Source organism: Eptesicus fuscus, chromosome 4 (genome assembly GCF_027574615.1).
Source record: "Eptesicus fuscus isolate TK198812 chromosome 4, DD_ASM_mEF_20220401, whole genome shotgun sequence".
NCBI lineage: Eukaryota > Metazoa > Chordata > Mammalia > Chiroptera > Vespertilionidae > Eptesicus > Eptesicus fuscus.
In genome coordinates, this window is record NC_072476.1 from 4,953,008 (window position 1) to 4,972,360 (window position 19,353).

A 19,353-nucleotide genomic window follows, 5' to 3' on the forward strand; every position below is an offset into this window, starting at 1 on the left:
AGGTTGGGAGGCATAAATATGCCAACACACATCACGTTTTAGATAAGAACCAGAGAAGTTACAGGGGAGAACTAGAATGTGTCTAAAATCCTTTACTTTAATGAGACACACCCATGAACATGCAGCCTAGTCAATCTGAGGAGAGTGTGGTAGCTCAGAAGAGCGGATAAGAGCACCCAAAACATGAAGAGGTAAGTGTAGGACATATGGGAAACAATAACAGGGACTGGATTCTTATAGGCTGGAAAGCAGCAGCCAAGGGGATTCAGTCTTCAAATACAGAAAGGTTGGTATACAGAGGATTATGGGTGATCAGTTGCCTCTCGTCTCTATGGAGGGCAAGGCATTGCTAACATGACTTCAGGGACAACACAGAGATTCTACCCTCACTATTCAGATCAACTTCTTGACACAAAAACGGTACACTGCAACAGACTTCTGATGGAAGTTATAAAACGTTCAGTCTCCTTTGTGGCTATCTTCAAAACCAAAATGGACTTGATGTAGGACTCCTGAAACTTCTACTCAAACACGAAACTCTGTGGTCAAGTTGCATCCAGAATCTCATGTGGTAGATAACAAAAAAGAAACCACCTTTCAGTGTCTTTCATCTCCTTGAAAACAACTCTCACCTACATGGAAGGATCTTGAATGTTGCTGGATATAGCAATTCCATAGCAGTAGCCTCAACATATTGAAGATAATTCCATTCTGAACTCAGACAATTTATGTTCTCCCTTTTATTAAAGGAGAAGCTGGCCAAGTTAGAGGCAGAGGTGAGAACAGGATCCAAGACTTTATTTTATTTATATTCTCAAGCTTATCTTGGGAATTACTTTATAGCTAATAAAAGATCCCAAGAGTGAGATCAGGGTAGGATGGCTAAAGGGACATTGAGGAACAGAAGAGATCGTCATCAAAAAGTCTTTCTGAAATCATCAGTTCTCCCCTTATGTGGGTTCTCTGGGGAATACATGGATGGAGGATGTGGCAGGAGCTTTTCTCTCACATGGACCTCCCGATGTTTGGTCAGAACAGAACCCTTACTGAAATGTTTGCCACAGTGGACACACCCATAGGGCTTCTCTCCAGTGTGCATTCTCCGATGTTCTCGAAATCGCGTACAGTTATTGAAACTCTTTTCACAATCCATGCATTTGTAGGGATTCTCTCCAGTGTGGACCCTGCGGTGGGCACTGAAATGAGAACTGTTGGTGAAGCTTTTCCCACACTCTCTGCACTGATAGGGTTTCTCACCTGTGTGGGTTCTCTGATGTATAATGAGACTTGAGCTCTGACTAAAGCACTTCCCACACTCTCCACAGCTGTAGGGCTTCTCTCCTGTGTGGATTCTCTGATGGGCACCAAAGTTTGAGGAGTCATTAAAGCTTTTCCCACAGTCAAGACATTTAAAAGGTTTTTCTCCCGTGTGGATTCTTTGGTGTCTGATGAGGCTCCTGCTTCTACCAAAGCACTTCCCACAGACACTACACTTATAAGAGTTTTCCTTCTGGTGTGTCATCCGGCACAGAAGACGAGCACTCCTTCCAAAGCTTTCTCCATACTTGAGAAGTCTGTAGGGTCTCTTCCCCATGAAAGGCCTCTGATGCACTACAGCTTTCCCTAAATCTCTAGGCTGAGACATCGGCTTTCCCTGTCTGATTCCTTGATGGTTTTCCCATTGTGTTCCTGAGATACGTTCTTTTTTACAATATTTACCTGGATCAGTATTCTGGGAAACAACTCTTTTAGACTTTTCTATCAACGTCTTGTGCTGCTCCATGTCCTTATATATTACCTGTGTTGCTTCCTCCTTGATATTACCTCCAATTTCAAAATCTGAAAAAAAGACAATAACAATTTCAGAGCAGTCCTCTATTAACATAAACATGGCCTTCAAAGCTTCATCTGTTAGGTTCCCTGTACACTTCACTGGCTTCAGGTCCTTTTCCTCTTCTCCGATTCATTATGTCTTATTTTCATTCAGTTCCAAGAATATCCAATAATACCTAGTTCAAAGTAGGCCTTCAGAAATGTCTTCTGAATTGAACTGCTCCTCATCTATGTCCTAATTAACATGGTAGCAACTTGTCTTATCTCCTCCAAATTCCCCTCTAATTCATCCTGTTTTCAAAGTGTCACTTCTATCCTAAAATACACTACATTACACTAGTGCATAGAGTAGATTCTAGTGATCAAGTCGTGCATAGAGTAGATTCTAGTGATCAAGTCCAAATTTCTCAATGGACTTTTAAGTGCATCAATATTTAATCATATCCTACCCAACAGTACTTCTTCTCCTTGAATGTTCCCATCACTATTTTTCTGGCTGTCTCACACAGACCACACTAATTCAACCTTAGTTTTCACTGTTCTCCAAACTAGAATGATCTTCTCCTTAGTCTTTCAGCTATAGCTCATGTTCATTGCAAGGTACATCTTGGATCACAGCTTTTTCTAGAAGTTTTCTGGATAGATAGCATAAAATGGTGAAGAGACACAGGCTTTGGAATCAGACAGCTCTGGTTCTGATTCTGTCCTGGTCACTTAATTATGTTGTTTTGCATCAACTTTTTACTATGAAATATTCAAACATACAGAAAGGTAGAGAATTGTACATACAATCAACGTTCATGAACCACACACCAGCTTTAACAATGATCTCTCATTGCCAATCTTGTTTCATCTCTATTCCTACATGCTCCCTGTCCCCTCTACCCAGACTATTTTGAAGCAAACCTCAGATACTGTATTATTTCATTCATAAATATATCTCAAGTTGTGTAACTTGGGCCCAATCCAGGCTCGGGTTGATTATCAAACCTTTGTTCATAAGCATTTTGCTATACAGCCTTGTTTCTACTTGCCAGTTTCAACATTACTTTCCTTCCACATACTGAGTTGAAACTGCTGAAATCCCTCTGTCCCAAGCCGGACTGCTGTGGCATAAGCTGTGGGGAGGAGGCAGCCATCAATCATTCCATTAATTCAAGTAAAAAGCCCTGGCAATGCCACTGTTCAATTAGCAGTTCTTTTGAAGCTTTCTGAGTGGGTCTAATACTGCTTTGGAATCTGGAGGAAGTCATAGCCTAGTAGTAGTTGTTTCAGACAGAGCCTGATAATTTGATGACAGATCTGGAGTTCAACTTAAAAGACAAGATTCACAAGAGATGGTACCTCAGGACTTTGTTTCCAGAGTTATTAACCAGGGTTACATAGGACTTAACAATTTCAGCCTTCATACTACAATTTCCAACCTAATACTACCAGAAAGCATGTGTATGAATTTCCTCCTTCTCTAATGTTTATTTTGAATGAACACAGAGTTTCAGAATGGAAATAATAACAGGTAAGGACAGAAAGATAAGAGCCCAGATTAAGGATGGCTGGTGGAACACTAATACAAGGCCAATAGAGAAAACTGGTCTGGAGACATTTACAGCAGTCTAGCCAACAGACACAAAGACTGAACTAGGGTATGGGCTACAGGAACTAAAGAGGGGACAGATAGAAGTTCCAAAACAGTTGAAAAAAAAGTGTTACTGCCTGGATGTAAATAATGGGAGAGAAGGCATAAAAAATATCTCTGAAGTTTTAAGTGTGGAGGACCTATAGGAGGAAATAGGGAAGAGCTATGGGGTAGGAAGGATGGTGATTTTAGTTTTGAAAATTTAAGTCTGATGAGATGCTCACAAGGGTTTCCAACCGTCAGTGGGAAATACCCAGGTGGAGCTGAGAACCAGGATAAGGCCTCTCTCTCTCATTTGGTCTCTGCCTGTCCTTTTTCTCATGCAGATCACACATCACCGAGACGTTTGTTTCAGGCTTACTGACACCCTCCTTCACCTGAGTTTTTTTCATGTACAATTCCAAATTTTCTCCCCCACAAAATTTTTAGGAGATAATAAACATTGCTTGACCCATACAGAAAAAACTGAGGCTGAAATCCCCAAAACTGAATCACTAGAATGTAAGCTCCTTCCTTGAATAGAAGCACCATGAGCATACGAACTTTGTTTCACTTTGCTATATCCCGTCCCTCAAACTGCACAGGACACTCAAATATTTAATGAATAATACACCCGAATGACATGCCAGATCTACTAATTTTTCAGTAAATCACACTCTCTTTTAGACCACAACCCTCGATGATCCTTACCATTTGGGTTTTGCAGTAGACCTGGAGGTCCCTGGAATTCTGACTCTTGTTCAATTTCTTCCTCACTCATTCTCTCGCTGCCAGAATCTTCTACTATTTCCTCCTGTGAGGTCTCCTCAAGTTCCCAGCCTGTAGGTTCCTGGGGTTCAATCTCAATATCCTCTCTTTCTTGCCTTGAAGGTGGTTCGACTTCTTCTGGGGTGCTGGTGGAGGGGACAGATGCCCGAGAGTTTATCAGGGCATCCATTTCCTTGTAGAAAGCACAGGATTCTAGCACATGACCATTTTTCACTTTGCGGTAGCTCTTCTGAAGGCTTTTGAACTTGGTCCTGCACTGTTCTGGTGTCCGGAGGAATCCACACTCCCGCAGCTGTTCCGCCACTACTCCATACAATTTGCTCTTCCTATGGCAGGACTGAAGTGCTTCATAAAACCGAGTCTCTCGGAGGATATCAAGAAAAGTCTTGGTCTCCTCGTAGCCCCAGTGTACACCTGCCATTCAAGGATAAAGTTCAAAGATATAAGAAAAGGAGTCTGTAGCTTCTATACAAAATTACAAAATATAAGAAGTAAAAGAAAACAAATCCCATTCACAGTAGCAACAGGAACTATGATATGCCTGGTATAAGCTTTGCCAAAAATGAGATCTATATAAAAAAATCTATAATGTTTTAAGACATAGAAGAACTAGAAAAAATGAAGAGATACTATGTTTCTGGATAGGAAGAATCAAGTTGTACAGATATCAATTCTCAGATGAATCTATAAATTAAAAATTCCAATATGATTTTTAACTGAAATCGATAAACTAATCTCAGTTTACTTGGTAGAGTGAAAATGCAGTCCCCCAACCTAACACTGCTCTGGTGATTAAGGATTTAGCTGTCTTTTCAAGTTAAGAATAATGGTCTGGGACACCCATTAGGAACTTTCCCCCAAAGTTCCTATCACTTTTTTAACCAGTCTTCCTTGAAGAGCAGAACTATGTTCATTAGAGTAGTTTTTGAGGTCACTGAGTCCTCTATTTTGAGAGATGAAATGTTCTGTTAATACAAGCAGATGTCCAGCTTTTATAGCAGAACAAAACTTTCTAGGACATGTCAGAATACAGTTTGTTACACTCTACTTTTTGTGTTTTGTAAGCAGGAAAAAGTCATTTCTATCCTTACCTTACTGGGTGGTCTCTTCCAGTCCCTCACTGGATTCCTGTATTTGAGACACTCTAAGAGCCCCACCCACATGTCAATGGATTTCCAGAATGGTGAATACCTGTGCATGCTTACCATATCTTCCAATCTTTTTCCTGAGAGCTATTTCTTTTGAACAGGTATAGTCATGCATACCGTCCCAGCTCTCCTGCCTGATTTATTTTTCCGTTCTGAGAACTTACCTTTTCATAAGGTAGAGAAACATTACTAGTAACAGTGATACCAGGCAATATTTTTTTACATGTTAACATTTGCAGAATGCCTTCATGCATGTCATCTTACTTAACTAACAAAAACCCTGGCATTCTCAGTCATACTTGACAGATGAGAAAACTGAAGCTCAAAGTACTCAGACGATGTGTCTACTGTCACAATTAACTGGCAGTTAAGTCCTGCATGTTCCAGCACCCAAACTATACCAGTTTTGTTTTGTATGGTGCATGGTATATCTTCTTCTGTGCTTTTAATTTCAATGTCTCTGTGTTATTATATTTAAAACTAGAGGCCTGGTGTATGAAAATTCATGCACTGGAGGGGGGTGGTCCCTCAGCCTGGCCTGACCCCTCTCACAGCCCGAGAGCCCTCAGGGTCGGGAGGCGACCCAGCAATCAGGGGAAGGCGATGCCCCATCACACTTCTGCTGCTGCCACTGCTGGCAGTGCAAGCCTCGGCTGGCCCTGGTTACCTGAGCCTCAGGTGGCCCTGGGCAGCTGGGCAGCTGCCATCTGAGGCTTGTCTGCACCTCGGGCTGACCCTGGGCGGCTGGGGGGCTGAGGGGACTGGGGGACTCCAGAGGCAGGTGTGTGGAGTGACTGGGCCTGCCATCCTGCTGCCCCGGCAGGGCTGAGGGGACTGGGCACTGCCATCTTGTGGCTGTGGGTGCTGCCATCTTTGAGGGTGGGGCAGCCAATTAGCATATTCCCTCCTTATTGGCTGTGGGCACTTCCATCTTTGCGACGGTGTGAGGGTCAATTAGCATATTCCCGCTTTATTAGATTAGATGTATCTCTTGTAAAAACATATAGTTGTTTTTTTAAATGTATGATAGTCTTTTAAGTTTGCAATTGAAGATATATTTGGGTTTACACCCACCTTTCTCTCCTTCTTTTAGAATTCCATTTTTTACTCATTTTTTTTTACTTACACACTCTTTCACTGGTTATTCTAGATAGTATACTACAATCTAATACACTTGACTGCTTTATACCAAGTCTCAGGTAATGTTAGATCCTTAGAGCCCTCTGACTCCATTTTTCTTCCTTTCATAGGTCCCAAGTACTCAAAATCCAGGCTATGCACTAACCCCAAAAAGAACCCTCCATGGCCACTCAGAGCTATACTAAAACTGCACTGGGGGCAGCAACAGACACCTGAGAACACTATTAGTTATGTGACCAGTCACAGTGATTGAGTGACAGATGAGAAATTCCAATATGATTGAGTGACAGATTAAAAAGTGTGCATGACAGCACTCCTCAGGCCTGGTCACTTCTGGACTATTCTTTTCCCCAAAAGACCACATCATCCATTTTCAAACCAAACAAAAGCACAATACTTACCACTCAGGTTCTGAAACAAGACAGGGGTACCACGAATCTCAGACTTCCGAATAAATTCGATGCCCGTTTCCTCACTATCAGATTCTTCTGCAGCTTCCTCCTCCTCTATCAGACTGATCTGTTCTTTAGCACCGACACCAATTCTCTTTAGTCGAGGGAGAGACACAATCTCTTTTGGCTTGTCAGTGGGTGACACATGAGCTGCAGGGTTCAACAATGCGTCCATGTCCTCAAAGAAGGCACAGGGCTCGAGCATGTGGCCGTTTCTCACTTTTCGGTAGCTCTTCTGGAGACTTTTGAACTTGGTCCGGCACTGTTCCGGAGTTCGGAGAAAGCCACACTCTCGCAGCCATTCAGCTACAGCGCCATACACCTGGCTGTTTCTGGGACAAGCCTGAAGTGTTTCATAAAAGCGAGATTCTTTGAGAATGGCGAGAAATGTCTTCGTTTCCTCATAGCTCCAATGCACACCTGCTATCTTTTCATCTTCTAAGCCCCACTGTTGCTGCTCTCTCCGCATCTTCCCTGCATTCCTTGCAGGAATCTGAACAGCATGAACTGACTTTTCCTTGATGCAGTTGCTTCGTAGACTATTCCTTTTATTAGAGTAATGTAGACCTATGGTCCATGGCTCCTTTCTTTGCTCCACCTGGGCTATCTTGTTAGAAGTAGATACTGCACTTCCTATAGTGAGAGAAACATACTTCACACTAGACGTAGAGATCATTCATTACTGCATGCCCACCTTCTGCTGAAGCATGATCTCCTGGACCACTGTCCTTCAAGATCTTGTCCAATCACCTCTCTTCTAGGGTCCTCCTCCACCATGACAGTGCACACTAGAGTTACTGGTACATGAGTTCTCTGGCACAATCATCTACTAACTCAAACTATCATTTTACTTTCCATGTATATACCACTTATTTTCCCAGCTGGTTCTTAAAGGAAAACCTTTAAGGGTAAGAAACGTATTTTATTACCTTTGATTCCCTCATGGTATCTAACGCTGTGCTAGGTTCAGAGTATGCTCCTGACCAGTATTTATTACTTATAAAATAAAGTGTGCTTATATCTGCTTCCCACATCTCCCCACCCCAACAAAACACACATACATACACACTGGGCTATGAGAGATGAGAAGTAAGAATTCCTGGACACATGTGGCAAGCTAAATAGGAAAGTGATGTAAGAATCGGGAAGCAAACTGAGAATATGTTATTGTACAATACTGTAGACAGCAACTTGTCTTAAATGTTCATCCTGGCTCCACCACTGACTTTATTTTTTTTGATCATGGAAGTTTTTTAATTTCTCTGAACCTCAGTTTTCTAGGGAATAATATCATCTATTCAAAGGAGTGCTGGGAATATTAAGTGAATGATCATCTCTGAAGTGTCCAATGCCCAGTAAGTTTGTAATAAAATTTAGTTTTCTTCTCTAGGTAACACACAAAGCGGCTTCAGCGAATTCTCCTAGAGAAACAGCATCAAATCAAACCTTCTGAAAGAACCCTGGAGATGGAGGTTTGCTCTTTATTTTACATGAGAGAAGTAAGTGTAGGGACAACGTGAGCTCAATATCTATAAGGACTAGGCTGGCAACGTAACTGCATGAGGTGGCAGTTCAGCATGAGCTTTCTTATTCTGTGGGTCCATGGTGCTTGGCATTTGTTATTTCAAGAGATACTGGAAATCCAGATTTACAAACTAAATTTAAATTTATAATGCTGTTCAAGGCCAAAATAGGTGTACAGGCTAGATAATGAGCCATTAGTTTATAATCTATGATAAAAAATTAGGGCAGGGGTCTCTGGGCCTGGGTCTTTATACTCTATGATTATATGTGAAGGTGCTGGGCTAAATCTGTACTAAAGTATGATCCTTATCCCACTCCTGCAGAGTTTACTAAGGACTAATTCAGCATTTTCTAGGTCTGGATGCTATGTGATCCAAGACAATACTAGGAAATATCCATCATGTACACAACTAGGTAGATGGCTGGGATGCCCGCTGTTTTGGGAAGAGTGTTTTGTTACTGGTGTGTCATCAGTTGGTCTTTTTTTTTTTTTAGTTGCTTTCTATATAAACAACTATTGGTTTATCTTATTCATTCAGTTTGACATGCTCCATTTTATAATCTCTATACTTTAGTGTCTATATGTAGCATTGTCCAATGGAACTTTCTGTGATGATGGAAATGTTCTATAACTGTTGTCCAATACAGCTACCAAATTCCTTAAATGTGGCCACTGACACTGAGGAACTGAATTTTTAACTTTATCTAATTTTATAAATGTAAATAGCCGTATGTGGCTAGTGGCTACTGTATGAGATAGCACAAAGCATCTCTAGTGTATATTAGTGCATGTTTTAGGCCTACAATTTTAGTTATATGTAGTCTTTGACTTGTAGCTTGCATATGAATGAAGTCCTACTGCTAAAGCAGAGTTTGCTTGTAAAGTGATGCTTCAGTGGTGATATGTGCCTGTAAACTTATGCTATTTAAATAATTCACAACACACTATTGAGGTTATTGTATTAAAATTACTTTTTTTTTCTATTTATAAGATTTCCATCCACATAACAAATATTTGCTGAGCACCCACCCATGTGTCAGGCCCTGTAAAAATTGTTGGGTTTACTATAGTAAAACAAAAACAAATCCCTAAGAGACCTCGTGAATGGAGTCTTTAGTCTAGAGGATGTGTGTAAGTTTACATTGAGATAATATAAATATGACAATCACATATAATACCTCTCCAATGTTTTAGTCACTAAATTATAAGCATATAAATTTTAAACTGGAACAAAGGAATGAGTAAGGTAAGAGAACATGGATAAGTGGTTACTAGGTCTAGTAAGCTAGATTGCAAAAAATGATTTGACAACCCATGAAAGTCTTTTAAGTGTTAACATTTATAACTATTTTATCATCAGTAGAATAATACGTTATAAATCCCCAAATCTTTTATCCAAAAAGGGAAAGAATCCTTACCCAGGGAGACCATGTTCCCAACACTCTCCTCCCTAATATCCCGGTAGAGGTCTCTGTGAGCAGGAATCTGATGCACACTCTTTTTGTAGGAAAAACCTCTTGTCAAGTGGACATCTTTCACTGGTCCCTGTAACAACACTAACAGCAATGACTACCAAGATAACCATGTGGGTCTTTGAAGGATGAACAATATTGAATGAAACACAGAAGGGCCTTAAAGAAGAATTAAAGTCAAGGAATAAAGTGTATATTAGGGCCAAATGAAACAGAAGATACTATAAAGAATCATAAGACAGATGATCCACCAATGTGTCCCATTACTCAGAAAAATGTCCAATCTTTTCTGAAAAAGGAACAAGGGGGAAAGGTCTCTTGGTTGGAGTATAAAAATCTGAGGACAGTGAAGGCCCAGGAAATCATTGTGACTGAATACCCTAGAAAGGAAGGCCAGGGAGGACAATACAATTTACCTGAGACCCAACAGGAAGTTTCGTGGTTGTTACTTCCTGATCTATAGTGTTCCATTCTTCATCAGGGATGGGAACCCAGGGAGTAGGGCGAGCTGTAAATGAAAGAATCAATTAGTGTGCCGGGCTCTGGCCCTTTAATTCATGCTGCTTGTCCTCTTAAGAAATGCGCATGTTACAAAAAAGCAACAAATATAAACTGATCATTTTCTCCATGAATTCAGTAACTTAAAGTAGGACTCAAAAATGCCAATGCTTTTAGGGAGTAAGCAGATAAAGCACATCATGAAAGGGGCCAGGCAAGGCTTGTGGGGAATGCAGAGCACATGTCCCATTGAAAGGGTACAGCAATGCTCAGTCCCAGATGATGCTTCTTTGTGAGACTATGGACCTGGTATAGCCAAGCTTCTAATTTTTTTCAAGAGAAGTCAGAAATCTGGACTTTTGTGCAAAATATCAAAAGTCTTAAATCTTGAGAACTAAAACCAACCAACCAACCAAACAAAACCCCCAAAACAAAAACCCTTCTGTAGGTGAAACAAAACAAGCCTGACTTGGCTTGTGCATGACCTGTTTGCAACCTCTAGTTTAAGTTAATCCCCACCAGTATGCTAAGGAAGTTACATGGTCTTGGACACTACAGGCAATACACCCCTTGAAAGATGGAATGAAGATATACAAACTTATATACAGCAAGTCTGTAGTCTAACTTGTACTTATGAACTGACTATCTAGGGAAAACTTCCAGCATAAATATCACTGTGACCAAGAATTCAAAAGCTTGTTACACTACTTTTTATAGAAGCAAATCAAATTACTTCCTTGTAAACTTATTATTCCCTTAGAGCACACATGGCTGAAATCACAGGTCTTCTTTTAGAATTCACCTGAGATATTTATCCCTCAAATTTTCTATCCTGCACACTCCCAAGTACCTCAACAGACCAAACTTCCACTTTAGGAATTCCTTATCACTCTGGGATGGCAAAATCCAGAAACACCATGAATTTACTGGACTAAACTTATCAGCTAAAGTAACGGGGAGTATTTAATCCACGTGATAAGGGAATTTAGATACTGATGAACACATACTAGAAACTTTAGAAACCCTTAACATTTGCAATGCATTCTATGAATTTTGGGAGGGATAAGGAGGTACAGATTCAGTACTGGATCTTGCCTTTTGGTGAGGAGTTGTATAAGTCAGATTTAAAGTTTAAAAATAATCATGCCATTATGGGAGAAAGGAAACTAACATTAACTGAGCACTATTATGCACTGGCTTTCTTACACTGCCTCATTTAATCTACGCCAACCTCATTATTCTCCTTTTACAAATGACAGAATGAAAGTTTGAGAAGTTACCTGACAAAGGCCACAGATAAAGAATGGCAGAGTTATTGTCTGTCACTTCTATGCATTAATGCTCTTGTTAATATTACTTGCCCAAGATCAGAGAGGGAGGGGCGGAGATAGGATGTAAGCCTACCTTTTTACAGTAGGTTCAATGATCTTTCCATTCTTCTCTTCAGCCTGACACCACATTGCCAGGGATGGAGAGATCAGTGTGGACTGCAAAGGACAGGGTGCTCATTTCCTTGAGTCTGACTTGATTCGTGAATGTCTCGGGCAGCTATGAACATCAGTGGCCCCTTCTCTATGAAGTCTTATGTTTATCCTTCTCATATGCCAATTACATTATGCCTAACTTATAAGTCAATTTTTGAAAATAAATGTCTTATTTACCTTTCCAAACAGTTTTTCAAGTTTTTTGTAGTCAGCCAAGAACACACCCACATATATACATGGCAGGACTAAAAACACAAACTGATTACAGAATGGAGATTCTTAAGTAACACTACAAGACTTCAAGGCCAGCTTGGGCAGTCTGTTTTCCTAGGTTCAATCTTTAAGATCCCTTTTACTTATGCTGCACATATTCCCAACTATTAAAGTCTTTCTCCCCAATATTCAATTTATTCTCAAATATGTACTGAGAGGACAGTACTCTGAGCAAGCCACAGGTTAGGACTGCAAAATAAATCTGCCATGGTCTGCCCCTGGCATCTCTGAGTTCTTACCCTTCTTGGGTAAGGGCCGCTGCTCTCTCTTTGGGGTCGGCTGCTCCTGGTGTCCTGAGTGCAGGCTTCCAGCTTCTTCCCGAGATACCACTCTGGGCTGGGTCTCTGGGGGAAAATCTGCCACATCCCACACTGCTCCACGTGGGGCTTGTTTCTCTGACTGCACAGGGCTGCAAACCTGGGAAATAAAGCCAAAGCCATAGTGAAAAAAGGGAGAAAAAGACAGCAAAGAAGGTTAGACGACATGAGAAGGAATGACACTGCAGTCCATTCCCAGTGTAGGCTCTAAGGTCAGAGGGTTAATAGAACTGTCCTTAAGTCTGGACGTTAGGGAATGGAGAGTGCTCTTTAGTAATGGAGATCTGTCAGGCGTGAAGTACAGCGCCTTCTTGGTATTAAAATAGAGATCATTTGAGTCCTCACATCTACTAGTAGGCTCACAGAGAACTGAGTTATCAGAACACAAATTCACTGGTGAAATGAAAACATACTAGTAAGCTTAATCTCCACATCTCATGTCTATCCTTGATGGACACAGAAACGTGCTGGCAGTCAGATCTTGACCCAAATGCAAATCCTCTGCAAGGCGAAACTGCAAATCTTGCAGGATTTCATGAGGTTAATGGAAGGGCTGCTGAAAAGCAACCAGAAGATCGTGCAAAGCCACTGACAAATGCAGACCTGGCAGTTACACTGGAGAAGAGTGACGGGATGATGGCGTTGAGGTCGCCTAAGAAGACAGGGACTGGCATAGTGAAGGATTAGAGAGGGCCCGGGGTTCACTGCTGAAGTCCTTACCGCCCCCCCCACCCTCCCAGTAGCTCTCTTTAGGATCAAGCTGCAAAAGTTAAACCCTGTGGAGCATAAATTCTCGCATAGAATTTTTTTTTTGGAAATATTAATGCCAAAGACTTGAAACTAATATTTAGGTGAATACGGTTTAATTTCATTTGCAAGATACTATTTCAAGCAAAGCTTTTTGTTCTACTTGCTATTCAAGTGGATTCACGTTGAAGGTCTTTCATTAGTACCACTATCCTTCCATAATGGCGCTTCCTGCAACGCACACCTGCCTCACCCACCCCCTTCTTTCTAAACACGAAAATGTGGAGAATGCGCTCTCACCGGCTGTCTTAGTCTTCCAGCCTCTTTCTCCAAGTGTATTACCAGGGCCACCGCCTCCTCTCCGCTCTCCGGACACTGCTCCTGAGCCCACGCCTGGATCTTCTCCGGCAAAACGCTGAGAAACTGCTCAATGACCAGCAGCTCCAGGATCTGCTCCTTGGAACGCATTTCTGGCTTCAGCCACCGGCAGCAAAGTTCCCAGAGTTTACTGAACGCTTCGTGGGGTCCGCTCACATCCTCGTAACAGAACTGCCTGAAGCATTTGCGGGAGGTCTCAGATGCAGAGCTCTCCGGTCCTTCCAGAACAGGCTCCGATGCCCACCCGGCGTCCTGCTCCACCTTCATTATCAGGCACCCCTCAACCTCCAGCGGAGGGTTCATGCTCCACCCAGGGGTCAGCCTCACGTCCAGCTCAAAGTAGACTCACAGAAGCCAACCCTCCGAGGGCAACTGCCTCATGGAAGCGTGGGAAGGTGGCCTCAGCGGAAACAGGCACTCCAGGCTGATGAATCAAATCTACCCTCGGCCCTGGAAACGGTAAACGTGCACCCCGAAGTCCCCAAACCGGGCCTCCTCTCCGAACAAGGCGTGCTCCCGCCGCGCGGCTGTCCAGGGCGCATTTTTAGTGCCGCGTAGGACTCGGCGAGGCTGGAGAAAATCCGAGGGGCCGAGGGGCCGAGGGGAGGGGCGCGCAGCCAGGCCCGGAGGTGGTGTGCGGATTCTAAGGGTCGGGCTCCCGGGAGGCGAGGCCCCGGTGGGAGGGGCCGGATGTGCAGGCCCCGCCGGCCCCGGGTTCGAGGCTCGGGCCGGGCGGCGCGTCCAGGCCGCTGCGGTGGTCGGTGCGGCCGGCGGTGTCCCGGGCCCAAGGCGGCCCCGCTGTCCTCACGGAACCTCCGCGCGCCGAGGACAGGCCGCGAGGCGGTTCCGCCCCGAGGGGAGGGCAGCCGCGGGGCCAAGCCAACCTCTCAGGGGGCAGCTGCCGGCTCCCCGCGCGCGGCCGCGTCCGCTCCGCCCGCGGACTGCGCGGGGTGCTCTGGGAGCCGCGGCCACGCATGCGCCGCCCGCGACCTCGGCCGCGGGACCCGGGTTCGCCCTCCCGCCGGCGAGGGGCTGAGGCGGGAGCGGGCTGCAGGGCGGTCTCGCGAGAGCGCGCGGCGCGGGGACTGGCCGCCGGGGGGCTTCAGGAGCGCGAGCGACGCCGAGGCGCCTGCGGGCGCAGGGATGCCTAGGGGGTCGTGGGGGAATTGCGAGGAGGGCTGCGGGGATCCTCCCTCACCCCGGGAATCGGGGAGGCCTGGGGACATCAGCGAGGTGGGGGTGCTCCCCTGGGGAGGCGCTGCGGAGTCCTTTCTGCGTGGACCGGCCGGCGGAGGGGCGAACGGAGGGTTCTGTTCCTCCCGCCTCGGCCACGTGCTGGCGGCGACCTTGTCCTGTGGCACCACCTGCGAGTGGCACCACCTGCTAGCGGCGGCCCGCAGAGCAGCATGCCACCTGGCCGCCCCTGGGCCTGGGGGCTCTGAGGATGTCCGTGTCGTTTGACGTGACAACCGGAGGGGCCTCTGCCCTGAGCCCCGGACCAGGTCGTACTCCCTTCCCGGCGGCGCCGGCGCCAGGACGGGCTGCCAGGGTCTCCCGGCTTCCGTGGGACCCCCGACCATCCTGTGCCCACCACCCCGCCCTCTCTGTTGACCACATGCCAGGCCTAGATCAGCGGGCAAAGCAAAAAAATCCCCGTTACGGAAGGTAGAGAGCCTATTGGAAAACAAAGCGCAGTGACTTTAAATATTTTTATTTTTTCGATTGGAGTTGATATTCACTATTGTATGAGTTTCAGGTGTGTAAGTCAGAGTGAAAAGTCCTGGCTTAGACTGTATGTGCACATTCTAGCAGCCCAGGGGCTGGGCGTGCCTCTAACCAACAGACATTCTGGGAGGGAGGGTCGGAGAGAAGCTAGGCCAGGGTGGTCTTACCCAGCTTTCTTGTCTTTCATTCCCTCCCCCTCCCCCCGCCCTTTTAAAAATATTTTTATTGATTTCAGAGAGAAAGAGAGAGGAAGAGAGAGAAACATATATGATGAGAGAGAATCATTGTTTGGCTTCCTCCTGCACGCCCCCTACTGGGGATCAAGCCCGCAACCGGGCGTGTGCCCTTGACCTGAATGGAACTCGGGACCTTTCAGTCCACAGGCCCACGCTCTATTCACTGAGCCAACCCGGCGAGGGCTCTTTTTTCCCTTTAAAATAATGTGTGTTGAGCACCTGTTTTATGCCAGGCATGGTGATAGGTTGTGAGTGCAAACAGGGTCCCTGCCTTGCTGAGCTTTCAGCCCGGTGGGAGAGGCAGGCATTAGTCAAAGAGCCAACAAACTAACCTGCACTTGCAATGGTGAGCGTGATGCTGAGAACCTGGCATTTTAGAGGGTCGACCTCATCAGGAGGTCTGGGAGGCTTCCTTCGAAGAAGAAATGCTGGGGAGGAGATCCAAAGCAGGAGTAAGAGCCGATTGTGCCAATTCTAGTCACACAGCAATCCAATAGAGCAGGTAGGCTTACCTCCACTTTAGGGGTGAGGACATTGAGATCTCAGCATGGCAATAGGTAATTGCCCAGGGTTACTTCAGATTAAGCCAAGAATGTCAGGTCCAGCCTGACGATTGAACCGGGCTGAGGTAGGGAGGTGGGAATTGAGAAATAGAAAGAATAAGAGAAACAAGAGCAAGAGAAACAACAGCGGGGTCAGGAGGTCCGAGAACTCTCGGGGAGCTCTGGCGACTTTTATTAGTAATACAGTGCTTTTTATACATAAGACACTAAGCAGGGAATCACTCACAAGGAAAACATTCTTTGTTTCTCTAAAATCACTACTGGAGGGATAAGTTGAAGGACAGGTTTCTTGTTACAATAAATCTCACTAGCTGGATACATATTTCTTGGTAAGCCATGGAAGTAGCTCTTATCCTACTGATAGCAGTCATATAAACAAACCCTGGGAAAGCTCTGTAGGCAGGGGCTGCTCTCATTATACTGATTAATTGCCATCCAAACAGGCCTGGGAAATCTGTGCGGGTAGGGTGCCAGCCTTGCTAGCTCCTATAGGTGCAAGGACCAGGTCAACTTATATCTGGCTCCCACACAAGAATAGGGTCTTTTATGTCGTCCTTGGGCCATTTGGTGGTTTTAAGAGAAGCAAGTGTCACAAGCAGCCCAGGGACATTGGAGACCAGGGGTCACAAACTGAAAAGCCCGTGGGGCTCAGGCAGATATCAAATTGAGTGAAGTAGGTAAAGGGTAAAACAATAGGGGATGGTGGGGACTGGGGCAAACTGGAGGCCACACTTTCTGTGGAAGTGAAACAGCCTGTGTTAGGGCTAGGGTCATGGTTACGGTTTTTTTGGTTATGCATTTTTAAGTAATTGGCAAGTACATTTATCTCTTCCACTAGAATGTTGCAAGTTTCTTTTCTTTTTCACCATATATCCCAGGTGCTCAGAGCAGTGCCTCACATGTAGTTGGCATTCAACCTCAAAACCTCATCTACTGTCCATAACGTCTGAACAGTTCTTCCTGTGTGTGCAGTTTCACAGGCTTTGAAACACTTTTACTTTCATTTTTAAATTTTATCCACAAGCTTCTTATTTGCTTCTGACATGGCTGCTGCATGAAAAGATCCTAACCATCTCCCCACCCCGAAATATTTACCTGCCTTCCTTTTGTACTTCTCCACTCTCTTCATATTTTAGCTCCTCTCCATCCTGATATGCTTGGCATCACATCTTGGTTCCCTCTGCTTATCTAGCCCATTTTATATTTAATTTTTTTTTGTTTTTACCTAGAACTTTAGGTATTGACCTTTAGGTAGTGACCTATCACAAATGAGGCACCCCCTCCTTACACTCAGCCTCAGCCCTGCAACTCCAGGCTACCCTCAGCTTCTTTTTGTCAGGGAGGTACATGAGAGGTTTCGTTTCCTAGAAACTTTTCTCCGAAGACATCTTGCTCCAGAGAAAGTGATCACGCCCAGACATCTGCACTTCCTGTTCATCTTGTGGACTTGAGCAAGACAAACTCTCAGATCTTCACAGGACAGTTGTAACCGTGCCTCCTTTAGGCTGTTCTTGGAGCCGAGGTAGTAGAGCCTGCTCTTCATTATCTCTTAGGTGCAGGGTCATAAGGTCTTCAGGAATCATTGTTTTTTGTGGCCTCTCAGCACACGTGCACACACACATATATGTATATTTTAATGGAAATTTTCAAACATAAAGTAGGATTTTCATGTTCTTATCTTCCAGCTTTAACAATTAGCAACTCATGGCCAATTTTGTCTTCTCTATATGTCTACCTACTCCCCTGATCCTGGATTATTTTGAAGCAAGTCCCAGACATCATATTACTTTATTTGTAACTATCAGAATCCATTGCTAAAAGACAGGAAATCCCATTTAAAATACAACTTCAATATAATCATAAACCCTTCCTAAAAAGCATAAAAAATTCCTCAGTATCTTTTTTTTTTTTTTTAACAGCTTATTTGTTTGAAAGGTAGTTTGCAAAGGCAAAAAGGATCATAGGTGCTGGCAGGTAAAAAGAACAAATTTTCTCCACATTTTCTATGTAGATGTTTACAGTTACTTCAGCATGAAAATGTTGGTGCCTTGGGAACAGAAAAGCAGGTTGTCGAAAAAGGTGAACAAATATAGGCTAATAAATGAAGGAGATCATGCTACTTGGAGAAATCTTGGAGGAATGGTTATTTTCTTAAGACCCCATCCTCTGATCTGACTCAAACCCAGAGGTACTCTCTTCCTATGATCCCCAGGGGAACATTCAAACCAGTCTTTCCTTGGTAATACATCTGCTATCACAGCTGTCATTTTATAAGCAGCCTTAAGTGTGATCTTTTGATTCCACATGTAAGTGAAACCGTATAGTATTTGTCTTTCTCTGCCTGAAATTTCACTTAGCATAGTACACTCTAGGTGCCAGGTGGGTACTTGAAATATTAGGGTGATCACTTCGTAATATATATGATTGTCTAACAACTATGCTATACACCTGAAATTAATACAAAATAATGCCAAATGTAAACTGCAATTAAAAAATAAAATTAAACATTTCTACCATACAAATGGCATTTATATTTGTTTAATATTAGGAAAATATCTAGCAAAATAAAAAAGGCAATATTTTGCACAGTATTTCTCTGTCCATGGTGCTGACCTACCAGCCCTTTGGCTAGCAACCAGAAGATGGGATTGAATGTAGGGCTACCATAAAAGTGAATATTAAATATACATTAAATAGTCCCAGAAGTGCTGTCTGAGCCTATGTTAAGTTAAAAAGCCCAAGCTGGGGGATTTCCTAGTAATGCCAGTTACCTCTTACTTCTTTTATATGCTGCAAATCCAATCTATATTTTTAAAAAGTGTAAAGGTTGAGTATGTGTGTATTGGTGTGTCTATTTTGGACTTAGTATAAATATTTTCAAATGTTATATCTTAAACAAGCTATAACTAATTGAAATTAATTTCCATTTCACAAATTAAAAATTGCCTCTCCCACTGGCTCACTAAAGGTGGTCAGAGAGCTGACAGAATAACAACCATTAAAAATGTTCCAGTTCCTCTCACTCCATTGAGCAACAGTGAAATATTCTCAACTTTATGCATATAGCTAGCAGTCAACAGTTTTTTGCTCCATATCTCCCTGAGGCACCATGCTAGGCACTAGTGGATAGATAATACGTAAAACATAACTCTTTTATG

General features: G+C 43.8%; 1 protein-coding gene across 1 annotated transcript; it reads right to left on the reverse strand.

The window, feature by feature from the left end:
- Positions 1 to 795: 795 nt before the first annotated feature.
- Positions 796 to 14,257, reverse strand: ZKSCAN2 (zinc finger with KRAB and SCAN domains 2). The gene is made up of 7 exons (XM_008152772.3): positions 13,594 to 14,257; positions 12,469 to 12,646; positions 10,391 to 10,482; positions 9,921 to 10,047; positions 6,927 to 7,610; positions 4,160 to 4,651; positions 796 to 1,839 (listed from the first exon to the last, which is right to left on the reverse strand). The coding sequence occupies exons 1-7, from the start codon at positions 13,972 to 13,974 to the stop codon at positions 917 to 919; spliced, it is 2,877 nt and encodes a 958-aa protein (XP_008150994.2). The 5' UTR covers positions 13,975 to 14,257; the 3' UTR covers positions 796 to 916.
- Positions 14,258 to 19,353: the final 5,096 nt, after the last annotated feature.